The sequence below is a fragment of the Conger conger genome, chromosome 10 (assembly GCF_963514075.1).
Source record: "Conger conger chromosome 10, fConCon1.1, whole genome shotgun sequence".
In the NCBI taxonomy this organism is placed as follows: domain Eukaryota; kingdom Metazoa; phylum Chordata; class Actinopteri; order Anguilliformes; family Congridae; genus Conger; species Conger conger.
Window position 1 is genome coordinate 15,769,894 of NC_083769.1, and position 23,318 is coordinate 15,793,211.

Consider the following 23,318-nt stretch of genomic DNA (forward strand, 5'->3'; position numbering starts at 1 on the left):
ACGCACTGTTGTAAACTGGAATTATGTTTACCCATCCATGCATCTTTTCCGGTGTCCGCAAGGCCGTATTCGGGCCTCGTCCAGAAAAACAGGCAGTACAGAAATCAGCGGATTAGCACTGTAATCCCCCATAAACATGAGTCAGCTCGGGGCTTCCTCTGAGAGACTGGGAGACGAACCCCAGTGGTCTCACACAGTAACAGGCCCTGTACACACAGTGCCCCCAACTGCATCTGACACCGAGTTTAGTCAGCTAGTCAACTTGGAGGTAGGAAGGTTGTGTCATTCTAGACAGCCCCCCCCCCACTCTGGTTAGGTGACTTGTCCCTGATCACACAGCACACAGGGCTACAGTCAGCCTTCAGCCAGATTCTGCTGTGGGGGGAGGAGAGTTTACAGGCAAACCCATCCTTTAACACAGATTAATTACACGCTTCCTAATTAAACACCTTTTACATTCCAGGACAATACACTAGAGAGCATTTAGTACTCTGAATAGAGAGAGAGAAAGAGAGACTTATGTGAGGGTATTATCTCCTAAATAACAATGCCACTGAAGCAATGGTAATATATTTGCTTATAACGGTTGGGACAGGTGAAAGTGTGGGTCCAGGGCAAGAGTGTGTGTGTGTGTGTGTGTGTGTGTCTGCCAGTGAGTTTGTTTGTGAGTGTGTGTCTGCCTGTGAGTTTGTTTGTGTGTGTCTGTGTGTGTGTGTGTGTGTGTCTGCCTGTGAGTTTCTTTGTGTGTGTGTGTCTGCCTGTGAGTTTGTTTGTATGTGTGTGTGTCTGCCTGTGAGTTTGTTTGTGTGTGTGTGTGTGTGTGTCTGCCTATGAGTTTGTTTGTGTGTGTGTGTGTGTGTGTCTGCCTGTGAGTTTGTTAGTGTGTGTGTGTGTGTGTGTGTGTGTGTGTGTGTGTGCGTGTCTGTGTGTGAGTTTGTTTGTGTGTGTGGGCATGTGTGCGTGTGTGTGAGAGTGTTTGGATGTGTGTGTTGGCATAGCATAAAATGTAAAGACCAAAAGGGGCCCGATAAGTGAACAGGATAAAATGGGCGACAGAGAGGACACACTGGGCTTTAGCTGCAGGGAGGTTTCACACTTAGCTCTGAAAGGAGGATCAAGCTGGCATGTGAATGGGATAGGCTGGTTGTTTGATTATTACCAATGCAGAGCCATGGATTGTCACACAGGTTTATTGCCTTTAAGCACTATGCTTCTCCATTATGGGCTTATGACTGTCAACAACACCTGAAACCTCACACAGAGAGGGGTGCCAGGCATGGCCCAAATCGTGGAAGAATTTAGGCCAGGTATCAAAGTGCAACAGGCCAACCCAAGGGCATCAATCTGAAGCAGATTTTTTTTTTTTTTGGCATAAATATATCGATTCAAAGATTACTGAGGCGTAAAGATTACTGAAACCACGGTTAATCCATCACCATAGTTACCCTGATGGTGTATGGCACACGGTAAGCTCTGGAAATAGCTTCCATGTCAGCGCTGACGTCGGGACTTCCCTGGAGTTCAGCGTGATAGACACGGTTCTCTCTACGAGCGTGTGAGCGAGTACCGACACCAGGCACAAGCCATCCAACAAATATAAACAACAAACACGAACGCTCCGCTGGCACAGGCATCGGCCTTGCGCCCAGAGCAGTGTGTAATTAGGGGAAATATTCATTGACAAACAGATTTGGTGGCAAAATGGCTCACAGCGAATCCGGGTGGATCAGTGTGGGCTCTTACCTCACATGCTCCTCTGTCCGGCTGGCTGCCTCTCTGAACTGCTCCCGTGCCTGTTTGTAGTATTCCAGGTTCTGCGGCACAGGAAATAAACACATCACAATCGAACCTGACTTGCGTTCGAGACCGCAAATGTCTGTGTAGAACTACGTTACAGTTACTGTTGGACGATTTTAAATGAACACTTCATTTAGCTCTTTTTTAACAACTGCGGGAGAGAGATAAACAACCGGCCTAGGCACAGATGAGGCTGAGTTATCCATCGCTTTAGCTGATCGATTAAGATGTGACTAACCACAAAAACTAACAGCCACTGCATAGCTCATGGTAAGTAAAATATTTTTTAAAGTGATTATTTTGCCAGCCAGTGAGATGATTAATGTGCTTACTTACACACCAGTGCGGTATGCCATGAGGAGTTAGCAAAATAATAAAACAGGTTAAATGCGGGTTCTCAAACCACCACTACCCCATGCATTCCTTCGCAGCATACTACCAAACATGGCTTCTGAGATCGATACATTATTAAACAAATATTAAAAAAATATTTCCCGAACAGAAATAGCCTCTTCTGCATGTCAGAGACTTAATGTGTCTTAATTCGCCCTGACAGCTAAAATGGGGTGCATTTCCAGGGTCCACGTGAAAAATTCACTCCAGTAATGAAGTTCTGCTGTAGGATAAGTGCTTCACCCCGGTGAATGCTAATGTGGTCCAGGGCTGTGGGCACACTGTAGGCGGCCATTTAACAGTGAGTGGCCTTTCGACTGGCCCAACCCAACATGGCTCCCCATGACCTCTGAGAGATTCCCCATCTGCAATTTAAACCCCCACAATTTGTTTTAGAAATATTCTTTGGCTCCAGGCATAATATCTTCACACATAGCACACTGCGTTCAGGTTCCGGCACATTCTATGAGCTGAAAAGAACGTCTCTTTCCACTCATTCCGTCCTGTGCACACTTGTTCCGTTGACAGAATTCAGCCCAACAAGAAAGCGGACAATATCAATTAAACAGCTGAATATTGTGAAGTTTAAATAATCAATCAGAGGACAGACTTATGGCTGACATCTGCGTATGACAGCCACCAAGGACAGTGGATCACAGAACAGTGGATCACAGAACAGTGGATCACAGAATAGTGGATCACAGAATAGTGGATCACTATTCTGTGTTATGGCAAATGACTGGGACACGCAAGGTCGGTGGTTCTAATCCCGGTGTAGCCACAATAAGATCCGCACAGCCGTTGGGCCCTTGAGCAAGGCCCTTAACCCTGCATTGCTCCAGGGGAGGACTGTCTCCTGCTTAGTCTAATCAACTGTACGTCGCTCTGGATGACAGCGTCTGCCAAATACCAATAATGTAATGTAATCACAGAAGAGTGGATCACAGAACAGTGGAATCATGTTCTCTCCCCAATTTGCTAACTCTCGCTCCTCCCCTCCTTTCCTCCATCTCTCCGTATGCCTCCCGATGAGAAACGCTGATTCCACAGGCACTCTCACTCTCTCACTCTCTTACTTTCTCTCGCTCCCTCTTTTTCACACTCACAAATTCAAATCAAAGTTTAAACTCAAACTTGCTTTATTTGCACAACTGAACTTGCAAAAACCAACTTAATTGTGTAATCCCTGAAATGCAAGACCAGAACCTAACTGACACATTTCCGCTGAGAAGTTAAAATGTACTCCTGATTTCTGTGAGAAGCTACCGACACAGCAAAAATGTCACACAGAGCAAGAAAAAAAAAACTGGGCAGTATTTTAATTATAATAATCCCATAACCCTGGAGGAAGACGTGTGCAGTCCATAGTACAGACAGCTATCTACCCATATAAAATACTATCTATCCATATACAAACTATCTACCCATACTCCAGACTATCTACCCATATACCAGACTGTCTACCCATATACCAGACTATGTACCCATGTACCAGACTATCTAGCCATATATAAGCCTGGAGATGGAAGAACCATGTTTGGCAACCTACTTTGGCAACCATGACCATGGGTCTGTGAGAGACCCTTGGTTGAGGAGAACACATCTCTTATTAAACTAGCAGACCTCCTACAGTGCCAATAAACAAGTGATAACAAACAATGAAATAATTTAAAAAGCAAATGGGTGCAACAGAATTGGCCGAATCTGGCATTTCCTTTCGAAAAGACAGGAGATAAAAACTTCTGTGGGAGTAAAATGGCCGCCTTTCCTCTGGCTAATGAATCCCAGGGCAGACAGCAGGCCTGAGATCTCTGGGTTTAACGAGCTGGGACTCACACTACAGACAGGCACAGAGAGAGACAGACAGAGAGAGAGAGAGACCAAGAGAGAGAAAGAGAGACTTCCTCCTTCACTTTCCTCCAGTAAATCTGCAGCTTTGAGACTTTCTTGAAAATTTACATTTTAAATACTGCAACACTGCCAGAAACAGAACTCCAATGTATCCCTGTTGGAGCCATTCTGGGTCTTATGAGCAGGTTAGTTTACTAATGAAATGAGGCCTTTATTTAACCCGTACTTATTCTCTGAGATATCTTTTATAAGCAAAATCTGGCCACAAGGGCAGAGTTTAATCAATTACAAGTGTTGACGATCCATCAAAACTAAAAGTACACATTAAAACCTGCATACAAAGGTAATAAAAAGCTCCACTGTAAGATGAAGGGAGATGAGAGAGTACGGGCTATAACACCAGCAAGCAGCCCGGCTGCCATCTTAAGCTCTACCCTACTGCTAGAAAGGCCAGGAGCAGCTCGCATACATTGGGGACATTATTTATGTTGCCCTGGCCGACATGCTGCATATTTGGAAAATTATTTCATTCCCAGCATTCAACAGGCCAGTTCCACATGTCCGCCCATTTGATCGAACCGTAGATCCCCCCAGGACAGCGGTCCTGTTGTGGTCGAAGACAAGTGCCTGAAACGTGAAGTAGGGCCTGATGCTCAATCAGCGATGTGTCGACCGCAGCCCTGTGAAGCTCTGATGATGTCGCTCCCCTGTGAGAATGATTCGGTACGGCCCAGTTTGTGAGGGCACAACTACGGCCTCTGCACGAGCCTACACTGCTAAAACCAAAAAATAACAACTATTCTAGTCTTATATTCACACTTAAAATCTTATTTCTTTTACTTTTACCGGTAAATAAAGTGAAAATATTGCCATTGAGGAAAGACAGTTTGACTAACTTCAAGGGTAGCCAGTGGAATAACAAAATTTAACTGGTCAAGCAAACATTAACTTAAAACAAGCTTGTATTTTCTGCTGAGACCTCAAGTCCTATTACAAGACTAAAATGCTTGTTAAGACAGTTGCCTATTGTAGGGTAACCTCCTCCCTCAAAGACCCCTTTCCACACTCCGTACCCCAAAACCCTTTCGACAGCAAACCTTTAGACGGTAAAATTGTGTCCAAACTGCATTTAGCAGGTGTTCTGTTTCCACCCATTCCCCCCCCCCCCCCTTGGCCCCCACCCCCCGCCCTGCATGGTCTTTATGGTCTCTTTAATGTCCTTCTGCGCTGAAGGGGATCAATCCAGGCCGGACCCCCCCACCTTTCCTGCAGCACAAATATACCTCACCTTTATGGCACCCAACCCCCCCGCACCCTGGCCTCCTCCATCACCCTGCGTCTGACTGCAGGAAGCTGGAACACTCACAGCCACTCGTCACCTGGCTAAACAAGACTGCATCGTGACCACTGAATCAGCCGCCATTTTACTGCTTCCTTTGAAGCTTTAATCCACTGCGCACAGAGCCCAGATACTTAACCCAACAGCGCCAGGATAAGAATCAGCACTTTTAATACCTCACACCTCAGATTTAATCAGGAATACGTCAGTAATACGTCAGTACAGACGGCATCCCGTTAGTGCCTCACTGTCTGGAATACAGTGTGGTCTGTAGGCTGTAAAATAGACACTGGCTCTCCTGTAATACTGTGTGTGGTCTGTAGGCTGTAAAATAGACACTGGCTCTCCTGTAATACTGTGTGTGGTCTGTAGGCTGTAAAATAGACACTGGCTCTCCTGCAGTACTATGTGTGGTCTGTAGGCTGTAAAATAGTCATAAACTCTCCAGTAGTAGTGTGTGGCCTGTCGAGTGTAAAATAGTCACTGCCTCTGCTCAGTACTATTTTACACTCGACAGGCCGCTAGCTATACTGAAGCGAACCACAGGAGCGCTAATGAGCAGTTTCTCTCAGCATGACCAGAAAGTGAGCTTCAGAAACGGAGCCCAGTTTTGGCTGCGGGCTCCTCCTCTGAGACAAGCCCTTTGCTGGAGGAGGCGAACACACGCAGGGGAAGGCCACCGTAGCAAAGAGTCGAGAACAGGGCTCCAATCTCCTGGAGGGCTTTACCGCTCTGAATGGGCGTAACAAGCTAAGCAGTACTTGTGTAAAACGGCGGAAAGCATGAGCATACATATCTGCATGTTAACTTTATCATGCGTGTGTGATGATGTCATCACTGTGGGTCATGCCTGTGATGATGTCATCAACGTGGCCTATCTTACCTTCTGCTCCAGTTGGGCCAGCTTCTCCTTATAAAACGCTTCCTGCTTCTGAAGCTCCACCTCTTTCCTCTGTAGTTGCTTCCCCTGTGAACGACAGAGCGGCCATGTCTATCAGAATGGTAAGACCCCTCACTGTGGCTTCTGAAGAGGGAGAGGGAATCTACCACAAAAAAAAAAGGTTGAAAATAAAATCATCCATCAATGGGAGAACTTCATCAGTGTTTAACCTTTAACCCACCAAAACACAGACACAAACAGAAGTGTAATGGTTATGGATTTCTTTAAAAAATAAAAACAATAGCAGCCATGTTTCCAGACTCATTGTGTGAAATGCATTCCCCTAAAACCTTCACAAACCATTTCACACCTTTATTAATGTGTTATTACATATTTTAGAGTATTCCTGAAACCTGCAATGCTTATTACTAAGGATGTAATGGTCTTCTCATGAGATGTAATGGATTTACCATCAGGCTCAACCAAAAGCCCCACACAGATGCTTACGAATGATGAAAACAGACATTGTGCTGATAATAAAAGTCTTATACATGCTTCATTAATGCAATATACAGTGTCAAAACTCAGAAGACCTTACAATACATGAACACATGCAATGCAAAAGAACAAAATTAAAACAAGAAATGAACAAGAAAACATGCATCAACCACCAACATGAGGAAAGCAGAGAGAGAGAGAGAGAGGGAGAGAGAGAGATAGAAGGGGTGAGAGGGAGAGGGAGAGAGAGAGAGAGAGAGAGAAGCAAGTACACCGAGATGGAAAAAACAGCCCCTAAATTACAGAGAAATGTAATCATCCTCATTCTTCGGCGAGCCTGTCTCTGCTGGCTAAGAGAATAACCTCAGTCGGCACGCAGATGATGTGCAATTTTCCGGCTGAATACCTCTGAACACGACAGGAAGCTCGGTGTGCACGCCCCCCCCCCCCCCAGTTTTACCGTGCAGCGAAAACACGGCATTTCAACCTAATGAAAAAAGGAGGGAAAAGGAGGGAGGATGGCGCTGCTTACCCATTGGTCCAGCTCGGCAGGCTGCGGGGGTGGGGGAGAATGCAGGTGAAAGAGTTGTGTGGAAAAAAAGAAAGTGATTAATTGATGAATTGGCTCCGAAGACTCCCTCAGAACAGGGGGGCGAGACAAGAGGATTATGGGACTGGAGTTCTTTCACATAATTAAAGAGATAGCCTCCCTGTAAGCAAGAATAAGGGGACGTTTTGCCACGACCTGATGGACAATCGTTGCGTTGAGGCTAAATAATATCACTCGGTGAGACACTGATGAAATTCAGAGAATTTTTCTAAACCTGCCTTTGTGTTCCCTGTATAATAAGCCAAAGCAACTGAACTACAAATATTGTAGTCCTTAGACAGGAACTGTGGTATCACTAGGACAACACTGACACAGCTGCTCCAAACAGTCACACACTTCACCTGAAGGTCATTCAGCTATAAGTAAACAAATGTTCTACAATCCTTACTTAACATAGACATAGAAATATATGTATTTATACCACGGTCTTGGTGAATACTCGATTCTGATCGGATGCTAGGTGGTGGTTATTTTCATTTATACAACGGATAGCTCCGGATTAGTCAGTTTGTGTTCCAGCCGTGCCAATATCCAAGATATACGCACGACTAAATGGAATCTTCACACATCTTTTAATATTACTCCGTGTTTGTAGATGACTTGTCTACTTTGTAACTGAAATCATTTTGCCACAAGTACCCTCAGGTTATGAGTGACTTTAAAGTGCTCTTTGACCTTCTCTGGGATTTGGAAAGGAGTAGGAACAAAGAAAATAACTAACAACTAAGGCAACATCCTCAAATTGAAATACCAGCAAGTAACCCCGGCGAAGCAAATGATGACTCGTCATAAAGGTGCTATGAGTTATTTCAATAACTGCACGGTATCTGGCTGTGTCCAGATAAATGTATGCAACAAAGACAAATGACTTGTGTGTCAGTGTCGTCAGGTGTAACGTAAGCAAGCTAGCTGTGCAGCGGGGATACATTATTGCAAGTAGCTGACGTTAGTGCCGCTGCTTAACTAGTGCAGTGGGGATACTAACCTTACCAATACCGTTGCTTGGCAACCAATAAACTACTGTTCAGCGGAAAAAAACATTTACCATAAAAATAGTTTTGTTAAAAATACATTAATTTAAAGTATGTCTTGTCTTTCTTTAGTGAAATTTTTAAAGATAAATTTGTATAAAAAGGTTATGGAACTGGAACCTGTGGTATATTGTGGATATTGGCACAACTAGGGGGTGTAATGCACTCCGCTTCATGCCGTGCTTAACCACCCCGCTAGCTGTGCCAATATCCACAACATACCATACGTTCTCGATCCATAACGCTTAAATAATTGCTCAACGTTTGGCAGGTAGTCTCGGTCAAGCCCAATGGCCATTCTAAATGAATACGCTGCCTGCAGTTTGCCAAGGAGAGACCAAAAGCCTGCAGTGCGATAAGGAGTTAAATATAGTTTTATTTCTCTCTCTGTTTCTCTCTCTCGCACATGCCGACACACACACACACACACACACACACACACACAGATATACTCAAACCAAAAGGACCAGACATAAGCTTCCGCAACCAAATTCACTTTAACAGCGCCTCCCTCTGGAATAAATTACGCAATTTGAAATCCATGCAAGAGCAATATTTCTTTAAATGTTCAAACTCAGAAACATTTTAGAGTGGGTTGGGGGGGGGGTTAGTGTCGTCTGAAAGTGGGCAGGGTGACAGAGTGAATACTGGGAGAGTATAGTGGCAATTGTATCCCTACATATACAAATGGCAGCAACTGCGCTAAATATTCATACTTCCTGGAAAAGATCATGATAAACACTGACAAGGGTAATAATTTGTGCGTGCCTGTATATTTGCACTGCTTCATCTTTTACGATAATATATTGCACTTCAATATACTGCAGTGCCTTCCCGTCTATTGTTTTTTAAAAGGAGAGCAGAACACTGCCCACCATTTGCATTTCTTTATTTATTCAGACATGTAGAAAGCAGGCTACATTGGGCAACATTGGCCCAGGCGGTAAGAGCTGTGGGCTGGCAGTCGGAGGGTTGCCGGTTCAATCCCGCCCTAGGTGTGTCAAAGTGTCCCTGAGCAAGACACCTAACCCCCAAATGCTCCTGACGAACTGGTTGGTGCCTTGCATGGCAGCCAATTGTCATTGGTGTGTGAGTGTGTGTATGAATGGGTGAAAGAGAAGCATCAATCGTACAGCGCTTTGGATAACGGCGCTATATAAATGCCAACCATTTACCATTTAGAAAGCAGAGAGGGTAACAGAGAGAGAAAGGGTTCGCTGCAGAGACAAGGAGACCTTTTCAGACCAGGATGGAGAATCGATCCCTGAAACCTGCGAATGACTAAACCATGGATTTAGAACAACTGAATTACCTGATGGAGGGACACAGCTCGGGGACGGAATAAAGCCTTTATTTCATTGGCTGGCTTGCACAGAACATCACACGCCAAGCCACATGACTAGCACCTGCTGATATCTCCCATTCCAGTCTGAGTTGGGGGAAAAGACTGGCACCATTTTAAGGAAAGGCAACTGAAATTGTTCAGACAAAACTGCTTGTGTGTGTGTGTGTGGTGTGTGGTGTGTGGTGTGTGTGTGTGTGAGAGAGAGATAAATCTGGTTTTAGCACTCACTGCTTTAATTGTGTTTGCGAATGTGATGCCATCTGTCACACAAGAAGTTCCTTGACAGAAGAATAAAGTTATTCACGTTAGAATTGAATTGAAGGGACATTGGAGGATTCAAAGTTGTTTCAAATCAACTCCAAAACTGAGGAAAAAGGGCACACACTGTGCAAATGAACGCTGACAGATTAAACCGAACTCAAGTTTAAGTTTCAGGCTGTGAGCAGGGGGCTCCGGCCTCCCAGTATTAATAAATCATTTAGTAATATATACATATGCAGTACAGATATATGTTTTGACAGCAGATTTTTAGATCTTCAAAAAAGAAGCGCTATTTGGTGCACGTGATGCAGGTTTGGATCCAAATTCCCTCTGCATTACACCCCTCGCCTGAGGACCAGCATACACAGGGGAAACCCAGAACCAGCATACACAGGGGCCCCAAGACCAGCAATAACGGGGGAGGCAGGACCAGCATAAACAGGGGCCCCAAGACCAGCATAAATGGGGGGGAAGGACCAGCAGAAACAGGGGAAACCCAGGATCAGCATACACAAGGGGCCCCCAGGACCAGCATACACAGGGGGCCCCCTGGATCAGCATACACAGGGGCCCCCAGGACCAGAATACACAGGGGCCCCAGGACAAGCACACACAGGGGAGCCCCGGGACCAGCATACACAGGGGCCCCAGGACAAACATAGACAGGGGGCCCCAGGACCAGCATATACAGGGGCCCCAGGACAAGCATACACAGGTGGCCCCAGGACCAGCATACACAGGGGCCCCAGGACCAGCATGCACAGGGGCCCCAGGACCAGCATGCACAGGGGGCCCCAGGACCAGCACACACAGGGGCCCCAGGACCAGCATGCACAGGGGGGCCCAGAACCAGCACACACAGGGGCCCCAGGACCAGCACACACAGGGGGGCCCAGAACCAGCACACACAGGGGCCCCAGGACCAGCACACACAGGGGGGCGGGGGCAGGATCAGAATACACAGGGGCTCAGGCTAGGAGAAGGCTCGTTTGAACTGGATTGATCAATTCCAAACCACGGGCTCACCATCGAGTCATGTTCTCTTTCTGCCATCTAGTGTCCAAAAGAAAGAACTGCAGCCTGGTCTCTCACTGGTCAAATCTCAGTCCCGCACATTCTATTCTGATATCGGTGTAATCCATCCATCCATCCATCCATTATCTGAACCCGCTTATCCTGAACAGGGTCGCAGGGGGGCTGGAGCCTATCCCAGCATACATTGGGCGAAAGGCAGGAATACACCCTGGACAGGTCGCCAGTCCATCGCAGGGCACACACACCATTCACTCACACACTCATACCTACGGGCAATTTAGACTCTCCAATCAGCCTAACCTGCATGTCTTTGGACTGTGGGAGGAAACCGGAGTACCCGGAGGAAACCCACGCAGACACGGGGAGAACATGCAAACTCCGCACAGAGAGGCCCCGGCCGACGGGGATTCGAACCCAGGACCTCCTTGCTGTGAGGCGGCAGTGCTACCCACTGCGCCATCCGTGCCGCCTTATCGGTGTAATGGCACCAAATATGTCACCAAGACAAAAAAAAGCTAACTAAAATCTCTGATCTTTAAATCTTTAGGATTTTAGGGAGTTGCGCTGTATAGTAGTAGTAACTGGCACTGTGAGAAGTGGGTCTTCAGAGCAGAATATGTAAATAGTGGCATGTTTTGATTAGCTGTATCAAATGATTTGTTGTCGTTAATTGTCCTTTTCAGACAGTAACTAGCTGATGGTCAGAAATGTGTGTTCACTGTAAGGGAGCGGGGTCGGAGGACCAAACGCAACCAAGTTGGGTCCTAAAAATTACCCACAAGACGTAGATAACCACTAATAATCTTGTCTCTAGGGATGCCCCCAGACAAAGACACCCCAGAGGAAAAAGGGGTAAACAAGAAAGGGAATAAATAACTACATTTCCAGCAATTAGCCAAGCAATAAAATGACTCATCAAAATGGTGGAGAAGTTCAATCTGAGTTGAGCGTGGGCGTAGCAGACAGGGAAACTCAACCTCGCGCCCCACTGAGTCCGGTGATCGAGACGAGAGGAGCAGAACGTTGGTGTGCCTATATGGCAAGTGAGACGCCTACCAATGCTTTAAAAAGAGACGGAAATCCCATCCATCCATCCATTATCTGAACCCGCTTATCCTGATCAGGGTCGCAGGGGGGCTGGAGCCTATCCCAGTATACATTGGGCGAAAGGCAGGAATACACCCTGGACAGGTCGCCAGTCTATCGCAGGGCACACACACCATTCACTCACACACTCATACCTATGGGCAATTAAGACTCTCCAATCAGTCTAACATGCATGTCTTTGGACTGTGGGAGGAAACCGGAGTACCCAGAGGAAACCCACGCAGACACGGGGAGAACATGCAAACTCCGCACAGAGAGGCCCCGGCCGACAGGGATTCGAACCCAGGACCTCCTTGCTGTGAGGCGGCAGTGCTACCCACTGCACCATCCGTGCCGCCGACGGGAATCCCATTAACCCTAATTATAATTAGAAATCAAGTGACACCGCAGGAACACTACAGAGGTAGGAAGTGTACACACACAGCGACGGAGGTCTCAGTGACGGAATCCCAAGCTTGTCGATGAGTCCGCAACGCCCTCATCTGTGAGGAGCGATGCTCCAACGACAGTGTACCTCACTTCACTTTTAGGAAAGTCAGCAACCACAGATAATCACCAAACGCTCACCTAGGCTCAACTGACCGTGCGGGAGAATGGGAGCTAAAAACGCCCTCCTGCGTAGAGCCCTGGGCTAGCGGCGGTTCGCACCGCTCTACGCCGAGAGGGACGTCGACTCCAAAACACATGTAGTTAACCTCAGTGTAATACATAAAACAAACCTGCACTAAGAATGAAAGGCTTAAGCTCCTCGGGTATGAGGCTGACTACACAATCCGCCACGAGGATCTACAACAGATCCCTGAACTCTCGGAGTTGCGCCAACTTGCTGTTACAGATGTTACCTCCGACAGCGGCGAATTGAGACTTTTTACATTACATTATTGGCATTTGGCAGACGCTCTTGTCCAGAGAAACGTACAGTTGATTAGACTAAGCAGGAGACAATCCTCTCCTGGAGCAATGCAGGGTTAAAGGCCTTGCTCAAGGGCCCAACGGTTGTGGCTACACCGGGATTAGAACCACCGACCTTGCAGGTCCCAGTCATTTACCTTAACCACTACGCTACAGGCCGCCCCGGTAGCCGCGAGTGACTTAGTGCTAAACGTACAATAACATACAAAACTCTTGCGAAAACTAAAACAATGAGTTTTGAAAGTAAACGTAAAGGGGCTGTCAAACCTGGGAAACAGACACACAATAGTGGCAAGACTAATTTCCACGCGAGGTCAAACACTATCCCTCACGCTAGATCAAAGCTGCAGGGGGCCTGAACCACCATTAATTGCCAGAGGGCCTCAGTCCTCCTGTGTCTACATTAACTCAGCCTAAAGCTCCTTCCTTCATAAAGGTAGCTCTTAAACAATGTGGAAATAAACTATGCGGACGGATAGCCAATGAGAGCAAGCATGCGGAAAAGGGATGCAATAAATTCTAAACTCTAACTTGGCCCAGACAGAAGGAAGCTGCTAACGGGGTCTCAATTCCCAGAGGAATCCTGTCTTCCAACTGTCGTGTGTCTAACATTTGTGTACAAAATAAAATGTGAACGTGAACATGTGACAGTCCTCACTACCCCAAGGTGACGAAGAGTTGCTGCGTGGTCAGCTCCCATAAACCCCGTCACAACAGGTAAATGAGACTCATCAGTAACACACCTCACATAGTGAACAATTTAGAAATAAAAACAATGTGCTATGGGAATTGGAAAAATAAATCTAACAAACAAGCCTCGATTGAACAAGACTAGCGGGACTTAAATAGAAAGACACGCAGCTGAACTTCATTGGAAATTATTTTTACACAGATATTTATTGTTCACATCCTAACTCCATAACAGATTATTTTGACACAGATGTGTCGTTCACATCCTAACTCCTTAACAGATTATTTTTACGCAGATGTGTCGCTCACATCAGTGTAAAAAGATGAAAGACGCCAGATGAAAGCAGTGAAAGCTGAAGGGCACAGGGCAGCACAGGTGTGGAGCAGAATGTCGATTAGCTCCAAGGTCAGAATTTCCTGGCAGTAACCTTTTTCCCCAAGGTTAATTTAACACAACCTGCTGACAGTCTCGCAAATAACAACAACGTTCTATAAATATGACAATGACATTTAGCTGCAAAGACACCCTCTGTCAGTCTGTCCAAGGAAAAACTAACACTGCCTGATGTGCACTAACACTTCCTCTGATACAACGGCCCCCAAGGCAATCAGAAGAGGAACGAAGTGTATTCAGTGTGCTTGGATCATGATCTCTCTTTTGAGTCACACATAACGAATCTGACAAAAAAAAGCTTACATTCAAGATCTTGCCTGTCCATGGATAGTAGGATAGAAGATTGTGCAGGCTACCAGCTTTAGAAGTCCAATATATGCATGCCTGCACCTCTACCATCCATCTACCATAGGGCGCTGAGATTTATTATGGTGATGGGATCAGAACTAGGTTGCTACTCTCTAGATTTAAGAAGGAAACAGCACAGTATCTCCGGGTACAATTTACCGCTCACACACCAGAGATTACAGATACAGAGAGAGAGAAGGGTTCTACAATAAGCACTGGTGACGGTAATGGGCTAAATTTAGGTGTACATCAAAAGATACAGGAGCACAAACTACATATAGCAGCACTGGACAGGGTCCAGAGACAAGGAGTATCAGGAATAACACTCACGCTTTCACTGTGTGCACAACAAGTCATCCGACCAGAAGCACCTGGACTCAACACCCATCCTCCATGCTCAACAATCTATTAACAGTTATGCACACACACACACACACACACACACACACAAACACACACACACAAGGGTGAGTTTGTATTCACTGCTCCGTTTCTGACATAGAGCATGCAGTGACCAGTTTATTTAGACTTTTTTCTGATAGGAACTATCAGATGCTCGGATCAACCGTCTCTTCAACCGGGGCATCCAGCGTGCATTGTGGGTAATACTACTACGCGATGTCACCGAACAACAAGGAAGGCCCTTTGGTGACCATTATTTAATATGCTGTTTTCCCATGAAAGAAACCCGTCCAGTGTGTTTTCATCTGTGGAGGGTGTTCTCCCTGAAATACACTCACTGTAACTGCACTCGCTGTTTCAGCCTTCTACAATATTTTTTAAATGCATTCTGGGGTGGGTAGACTAGGTGTGTCCGTCTCATTTGGATACTCATATTGTATCTCATGTGACTCATATTTTCTAACCAATCAGGTACAGCTGGCTTGCCGACATTAAAAACCAGCCATTAAATCAAACTGACAAATTTCAAACTGGATATCTGATAAACGTATGATATCTATATATGACATCACCATACCCCTTTGATGTCACGATTCAGGTAGGGCCAAGGTCCACTGCAGATCAAATCTCTCAATCTATACGCAGCAGAACAGTTTTTAAGCCAAAATATTGGCATCAATGATGAAATAATGACATGGAGTAAAATGTTTCACTATAAAGTAGGCAGACAAACCGTTTGATCTACGGTGTAATTGCCTTTTAATGTTCTTCATTAAAAAAAAAAAACATCTTAACCTACTGTTGGCAAGTGGTAGTGCACTAATGTTTAATGACATGTTGTTAAAGATCTCACATGAGCACCACTCATCATCTCAGAGTGGCTTTTCGGTCAAGCCTCATTACTACAGATGAGTCTTATTTTATTCACACCGCAGCAATTTATCAGAGTGCCATGTCAGTGTCGCATAAAAGGTCCATGCGGGGACAGGGAGGCGGGAGGTAGGAATACATAGCGTAGCCTTTACCCCAGTGACATTCTGACAGGGATTTGCAGAAGCACCTCTTTCACCAGGTCCTGACTTAGCCGCCCACCAACCAGGTTTACACACCAGCCTTAGCAAATGTACCAATAACAGCTCTACGCCAGCGTGTATGTGAATGTGTGTGTGTGAGCTTGTGTGTATTTATCAGTGTGTGCGTGTGCTTATGTGTGTTTGCGTGTGCGCGCACGTGTGTCCCAAGTGAAGAAACAAACCTAGTTTAACATCCGAGACTAAAGTGTGAAATTGGAGTGTGTTACTGTAGACTGAAGAGTGTGTTTGGGTACTGTAGAGTACACACTCTTATCCAAAGTGACTTAAAAAAGGGCACACATACATACTCAGGCAAAGATCAGAGACAATGCCAAGCCACCAGTGTGATGACCAAATACAGAAGTCAACTGGTCGTAAACCAACAACGTAACTTTAAGTGTCATCGGGGGTGCCAGAGGGAGACTGAGATTGTAGCACGTTTAAAGTTCTATATATATTATTCATTAAATAGTTATGGCGTTAAAGAAGAGGGCTGTAACAAATTCAAACTCAAATATCCAGATGGGTACAGAGACAAAATGGCAGAATTGCAAGAATGACTGTGGATAAGGCCATCTGGTATTCAGAGGGGCTATGTAATGTCATTTAATGCACTGCTACGTATTTAAGCAGTAAGGATTACCAGATTCCCATGCACAGAGTGTCTTATCTCCACTGACAACCCTCCAGGCAGGCAAATGAGAATGATCTTTTGGGGGTACGCTCAGCAGGCCGGGCTGAAAGCTCGGTCACGCTCTGAAAGGGCGATTCAGCGGCGAAATTTAGAACAGCAGGCTCTGTTTTTAAAGTGCGGCTGAGAGGAATGTGCTTCTTTTAATCGAATCAGGTTCACTGCACTGAGAATCACATGCTGGGAGATTAAGGTACCTAAAGAGTCCCAAGGTCATTCAGCTACTCAGCTCTCAGAAGCTCATCAGGAGGGAACATATAAACAAGATGACCTTTCTCCTCAATACACGCATGCACAGGCAGGCATGCGCACGCACACAGAAGTAAGATTAGCGTTCAAACTCCCTTTTTTTCCGAACCCTAGAAAATAATTCTGGGGTTCATTTGATTGGAGAGTTCAGGGCTCTCTGTGCCTCGGTGTGAGTGTGTGTGTGTAACTCACCAGGTTCAGGGCTCTCTCTGTCTGTGTGTGTGTGTGTGTGTGTGTGTGTGTGTATGTGCACGTGTATCTCACCAGGTTCAGGGCTCTCTCTGTCTCAGTGTGTGTGTGTGTGTGTGTGTGTGTGTGTGTGTGTGCGTAACTCACCAGGTTCAGGGCTCTTTCTGTCTCAGTGTGTGTGTGTGTGTGTGTGTGTGTGTGTGTGTGTAACTCACCAGGTTCAGGGCTCTCTCTGTCTCAGTGTGTGTGTGTGTGTGTGTGTGTGTGTGTAACTCACCAGGTTCAGGGCTCTCTCTGTCTCAGTGTGTGTGTGTGTGTGTGTGTGTGTGTGTGTGTAACTCACCAGGTTCAGGGCTCTCTCTGTCTCAGTGTGTGTGTGTGTGTGTGTGTGTGTGTGTGTGTGTGTGTGTGTGTGTGTGTAACTCACCAGGTTCAGGGCTCTCTCTGTCTCAGTGTGTGTGTTCGCCCGTTCCCGCCGCAGTGCCACGCTCAGCTCCTCCCGAGCAGCCTTTCTCTCCTGCCGTGTGATCCGTGACAGCTCCTCCCGCATAACGGCCTGCTCCCGCTCATACCTGAGGAGAGAGGTACAGACCACCATCACTACTACAGACCACCGTCACCACTACAGAGCACTCTCACTACTACAGACCACCGTCACCACTACAGAGCACTCTCACTACTACAGACCACCGTCACCACTACAGAGCACTCTCACTACTACAGACCACCATCACTACTACAGAGCACTCTCACTACTACAGACCACCGTCACCACTACAGAGCACTCTCACTACTACAGACCACTCTCACTACTACAGACCGCCGTCACCACTACAGACCACTCTCACTACTACAGACCACCATCACCACTACAGAGCACTACTACAGAGCACTCTCACTACTACAGACCACCATCACTACTACAGACCACCGTCACCACTACAGACCACCATCACTACTACAGACCACTCTCACTACTACAGACCACTGTCACTAGTACAGACCATCATCACTACTACATAGCACTCTCACTACTACAGACCAACTCACTACTTCAGACCACATCACTACTACAGACCACCCTCACTACTACTGACCATTCTCACTACTACAGACCACCATCACTACTACAGACCACCCGCAATACTACTGACCACTCTCACTACTACAGACCAACATCACTACTACTGACTACTCTCACTACTACAGACCACCCTCACTACTACTGACCACTCTCACTACTACTTACCACCTCCACTGCTGACCATCCTCACTACTGCCCACCCTCACTACATGTGGGCCCAAGATGTCTCCAAATGGCACCAACCCTCTTCAAATTGTAATATTGTGCCACCCATATCCCACACTTCCTCCAAACCCCCATATAACTAACATTCTTTATTTACCTATTCTCTCTTTTTGGCTATGCCCTTTGGAGAGTTTCTATGTGCAGATGTGTGCATAATGGTTACTTATGACACAGAGAAATCTCTGAAAGATGGACCTTACTGTGCACTCTGACCTGTGTTCAGCTGCAATAGGCAAACGGTAGCTGTCACTCTATTTTTAAACCCATTTTTAATGATCAAATGCCTGTCTCCACTTAGTCTTGTTGGTACAGCAGGGACAGCGATGGAAATTAGTCCTTGACTTTTCCCCTTTCATCCCTGACACTGCTTTTATATTTGTTTTATACAAGTGAATTGCTCTCAATGTCAAATAAAATCAAACCCATTATCGCTTTTATTAGTTGTCAAAGGGGAGGAGAGGGAGAGAGAAAGATGGAAGAGAGAAGGGGGTAAACCAACCTCTTACGTAGTTCCTCCTGCATCTCAGCTACAGAGGGTCGGGGAGGTTCAGAGGGTCGGGGAGGTTCAGAGGGTCGAGGAGGTTCAGAGGGTCGGGGAGGTTCAGTGGGATGTGCTGGCGGAGAAGGTTGTGGCAGATCAGGGGTCACAAGTTTTGGACCTGCAAACAGCATTGTCCATTAAGCCCCAGTTTACAGACCAGCGCTACGCCCAATATATTTCTGACATCCCTATCCTCCTTGTCTAACCTCCAAAAAAATAGATAAATAATAATTAAAAAATTAAAAAATTTTCAATAAATAATTGCATGATGATGACTATATGTTTAGAACAGCATTTCATGTGTATTTTCCTAGTTATGGATGTGATGCTTTGACTTGTGGAAGAACCTATGCACTTGTAAGTCGCTTTGGAATAAAAGCGTCTGCCAAATGACTAAAATGAAAATGTAAATGTAAATGTAATGGTACACGCCATTGCCCCCTGACAGTATATATAGGGAAATAGTATATTATACATAGCGTATATTGAATACATATTGAACATGCAAGACAGAAGAATCACCAACTAATCAGGCTTGTCATTTATTGCTTAGTTGTCTTTTTTTTCTCCACACTTTGCTTGTAATTGACTTTTTTCATTACTGAGCAAGACAGTTCAATCATCTCAAGAGAACTGCTCATAGAACAAATGAAATGATCAGCAGAGAGAAGTTGGGGGGAGGGTGGTGTTCGTGCACACGTGTGTGTGTGTGTGTGTGGGTATGTGTGTGCGTGTGTGCATGTACGTGTGTGTGTCTGTGTGTGTGTGTGTGCGCGTGTGTGTTAGCGCGTGGATGTGTGTGTATGCGTGTGTGTGTGTGTGTACATGTATATGTGTGTGTGTGTATGTGCCTGCGTGTGTGTGTGTGTGCGCGTGTGTGTTAGCGCGTGGATGTGTGTGTGTGCGTGCGTGTGTGTGCGCGTGTGCACGTGTGTGTCTGTGTGTGTGCGCGTGTGCGTGCGTTTGTGTGTGTGTGCGTGTCATACCAGGCTCCTCCCTGTGGCTGTCAGGGGAGGGTGGTCTGAAGTTGGGCTCCCTCATGCCCCCCCTCATCCTCTGGAGGACGTCTTCTGAGAGCTGGACAGAGACGAGGGGAGGGAGGGAGGGAGAGAGAGAGAGAGAGAGAGAGAGAGCGAGAGAGACAGGGAGAGAGAGAGACAGGGGAGAGAGAGACAGGGGAGAGAGAGAGAGCGACAGGGAGAGAGAGAGACGGGGAGAGAGAGAGAAGGGAGAGAGAGAGACAGGGGAGAGAGAGAGAGATGGGGAGAGAGAGACAGGGGAGAGAGAGAGATGGGGAGAGAGAGAGACAGGGGAGAGAGAGATGGGAGAGAGAGACAGGGGAGAGAGAGAGACAGGGGAGAGAGAGAGATGGGAGAGAGAGAGTTGGGGGAGAGAGAGATGGGGAGAGAGAGAGACAGGGGAGAGAGAGAGATGGGGGCGAGAGAGACGGGGAGAGAGAGAGAGATGGGGAAGAGAGAGAGACGGGGGAGTGAGGGACATCTGAAGGCGCGCTCATGGCGTTAAGTGCCTGCATGTAATGCTCTCCAGAGGCGTGAGCAGCTCCACACCACATCCCTCACTGAACCGCACCTGGATCACGTTTTTTTGGATTCAAATATTTTTCTATGCTTTCTTGAGCTTTTCTGGTGTATTGGAACCTGGTGTGTTGGAAATGCTATCAAAAAGTGCAAACCACACCTTCTGCTTCAAGCGCAGAGAAATATTTGAATCCAAAACAGTTATATATTTGATCTAGGTCTAACAGGATTTTTCCCATCTGGACCACGGCTAGGAGGGTATGGCCACTACTGAAAACCCTGTCTTAAGGCCAGTTTCGCCCAAGTGAAATCACAGAGCGTGAAAGTTCTACTGTTTCCCAAGGTAGACTGTGACCGTTTTACAGTGAGAATTAATAAATTGTGTCAAGCAGGCTACAACTCTCATATACAAGATTACATTTAAAGTAATGGTCGCCTATTATAGACATCCAAACCATGGCCCAGCCAATCATGTGGCAGCAACTAAATGCATAAAAGAATGCAGATATGGTCAAGAGGTTCAGCTGTTTTTCAAAACAAATGGCAGAATAGGGAAGAAATGTGATCTAAGTCAATTTGACAGTCTCTAGAGTTTGTAGAGAATGGTCTGAAAAACAAAAAACATTCTGTGAGCAGCAGTTCAGCAAAATCACGTTGATAATGAGAGGTCAGAGGAGAAGGGCCAGACTGGTTGACAGTAGGTGACAGTAGCGCAAATAACCACGAATGAAAACAGTGGGCAATCCTCTCAGTGGATAGGCTACAGCAGCAGAAGACAAATAAGTCTAAAAAATAACAAATTCAGGGCAAATAGATGCATATAAGATTTATATAAATAAATATAGACTATTTTAAAACACACGTATATCCAGTCAAGTGAAACAGGAGGCCCGCAGGTGCCGACTTTTACGGCGCACGTGTTGGCTGACGATATTCATCCTGGCTTTTCCCTTCCATGCCTTTTACATTGACGCTACGCGCTCACCTTGCTTTAAAAAACGGCCTAATTTTCAATTAATATATAAACTCTACATATTATATATAATGAATATATTATATGCACACGATGTTAATCGTTTGCGCAGAGGACGTGTTGGGTATTAACCCGCAGAAACATCAACGCAGTGGATACGTATAGCTGTCAGTGGCCAGATAACGCTAGCTGAGATAAGCTACTCAGCGCTTCAACGGAGAACTGAATGGGCCTCGTAACCTAATGACAAGCGTCCGTCTCCCTACCCCTGCCTATCAATGAAATGCATCATGTCACTTACATAGCTCATTAAACGATACTAAACCCCCCAGCCGTCCGCAGACAATGACTCATGTCGTACCTCGCCCAGTTCATATAAGGTCACGGAAATACTACACATAGTATCCCATGCAGCCAACGGCAAAATTAATTCATCTACCGGTAATAAAAGCACGCCGCCAAGGAGCCTACACGTTCAGCGGTACAGAGCAAGCGAGAATTCATGCACTGCAATCTGCACAATACGAAGAGCTTAAACTTGGTCAAACTCGGCTTCACTGCCTGACAGCCAGCTAACTCGCTAACCTTAACTCCACGCAGGACCCGGACATTGTCCTCCTCATCAAGCGCGAAAGACACTTTTCTGGTTGAACTCTCGGTGCTCCCCATCCTGCGTATAAATCTGCGTCCACAAGACGACCTGTTTGGATCAGATAACTATTTGACAGAAAAACGGAGTTGTTTTCTCGGTTGATTGATAATGTATCCCACTATCCTCACAGCGGCTCGAAACGTCATGAAATGTCAGTCTGGAAAATACTGTATTCTCAAAGCGCATAGGTCGATAAAACGATGCGACCCGAATTGAACTGTACCGTGTAGCGTCTACGACCGAGGAGGCTGCTGGGAGGTGTAGTCCACAGTAATACGTCATTGATCTGCTGACGACAATTTACCATAATCCACCCACCGCATCACAAAAATAAGTAACCAAAATGTTATTCTTCTCTTGTTATTTTTGTTTTTCAAACGCTAGATGCAAACACAAGAGTTTCATTTACATGGCAATTTGTTTCACATCACTTATTAAAGCGACAACAGAAACCAACTGGATTTTACCTCATAGTGCCGAAGTACCGAGTTACACCACAGGAGGGAGGTGTTTTCTAACTAATGCAACAGTCCTGCAAGAGTCGGAAAATGTGTGCCTCTATCACGTTATTTTATATTTACTCACTTATTTTTAAACTGGCCTTAAGATGTCCATACCCACACCTCCATACCATTCCTTTCGTTTTACCGTAATAAAGCAGTATAACATTCAGTCACGTGCTGTATCTCTTATGGAATATACAGCCAGTGATGTGGATGATGAGAAGTGAAACTGCATTGATAATAACAGCTTTAAAAGAAATCTGTAGGACAGTGAGACTTTTACATTTTATTTGGCAGATGCTTTTATTCAAAGTGACAATAGGTGCATACCAAAGGTTGCTGGAACTACAAAACAAATGTCAGATAAGGTACAATTCTCATATAGTATCAGTTATCCATTGCTCAAGTTCTAGTCTAGCTCACACAGTAAGCATTAGTAAAGTAAAGTTATGACTGAGTCATAAGCTAGAAGTGAGACATGATTACAAGAGCTTTGATGAAGAGCTACAACATCAGATACAAGTGCAACTTGAAAGTACTAAAACACCAAGATACACGTGTAACATAAGAGTGATACAAGGTCGGAGGTAGTCCTGTAGAGGAGTAGGACTAGGCCCAGCTCCACCACCAACCTGTCGCCTTCCTTCTTACCTCCTCCAACTCCAAAGCTCTCGAAACAATCAACATGGTTTTTTAAAAGATCTTTA

The 23,318-nt window shown here is 45.8% G+C and overlaps 1 protein-coding gene across 3 annotated transcripts in view; it reads right to left on the reverse strand.

Moving 5' to 3' along the window:
• The window catches only part of LOC133138125 (MICOS complex subunit mic25a-like), a 33,783-nt gene extending 11,487 nt beyond the window's left edge, over positions 1-22,296 (reverse strand). The window contains exons 1-7 of one of the 3 annotated variants that reach the window (XM_061256617.1): positions 22,042-22,296; positions 19,932-20,022; positions 18,904-19,018; positions 17,523-17,667; positions 7,291-7,311; positions 6,264-6,347; positions 1,744-1,814 (exon numbers count right to left, since the gene is read on the reverse strand). In XM_061256617.1, the coding sequence (XP_061112601.1) occupies positions 1,744-1,814; positions 6,264-6,347; positions 7,291-7,311; positions 17,523-17,667; positions 18,904-19,018; positions 19,932-20,022; positions 22,042-22,125 (611 nt within the window). In that variant the 5' untranslated portion in view covers positions 22,126-22,296. Of the gene's footprint in view, positions 1-1,743; positions 1,815-6,263; positions 6,348-7,290; positions 7,312-17,522; positions 17,668-18,903; positions 19,064-19,931; positions 20,023-22,041 lie in introns of all 3 variants that reach the window. The other 2 variants (XM_061256615.1, XM_061256616.1) reach the window with 2 other exon arrangements.
• Between the last annotated feature and the right edge of the window lie 1,022 nt (positions 22,297-23,318).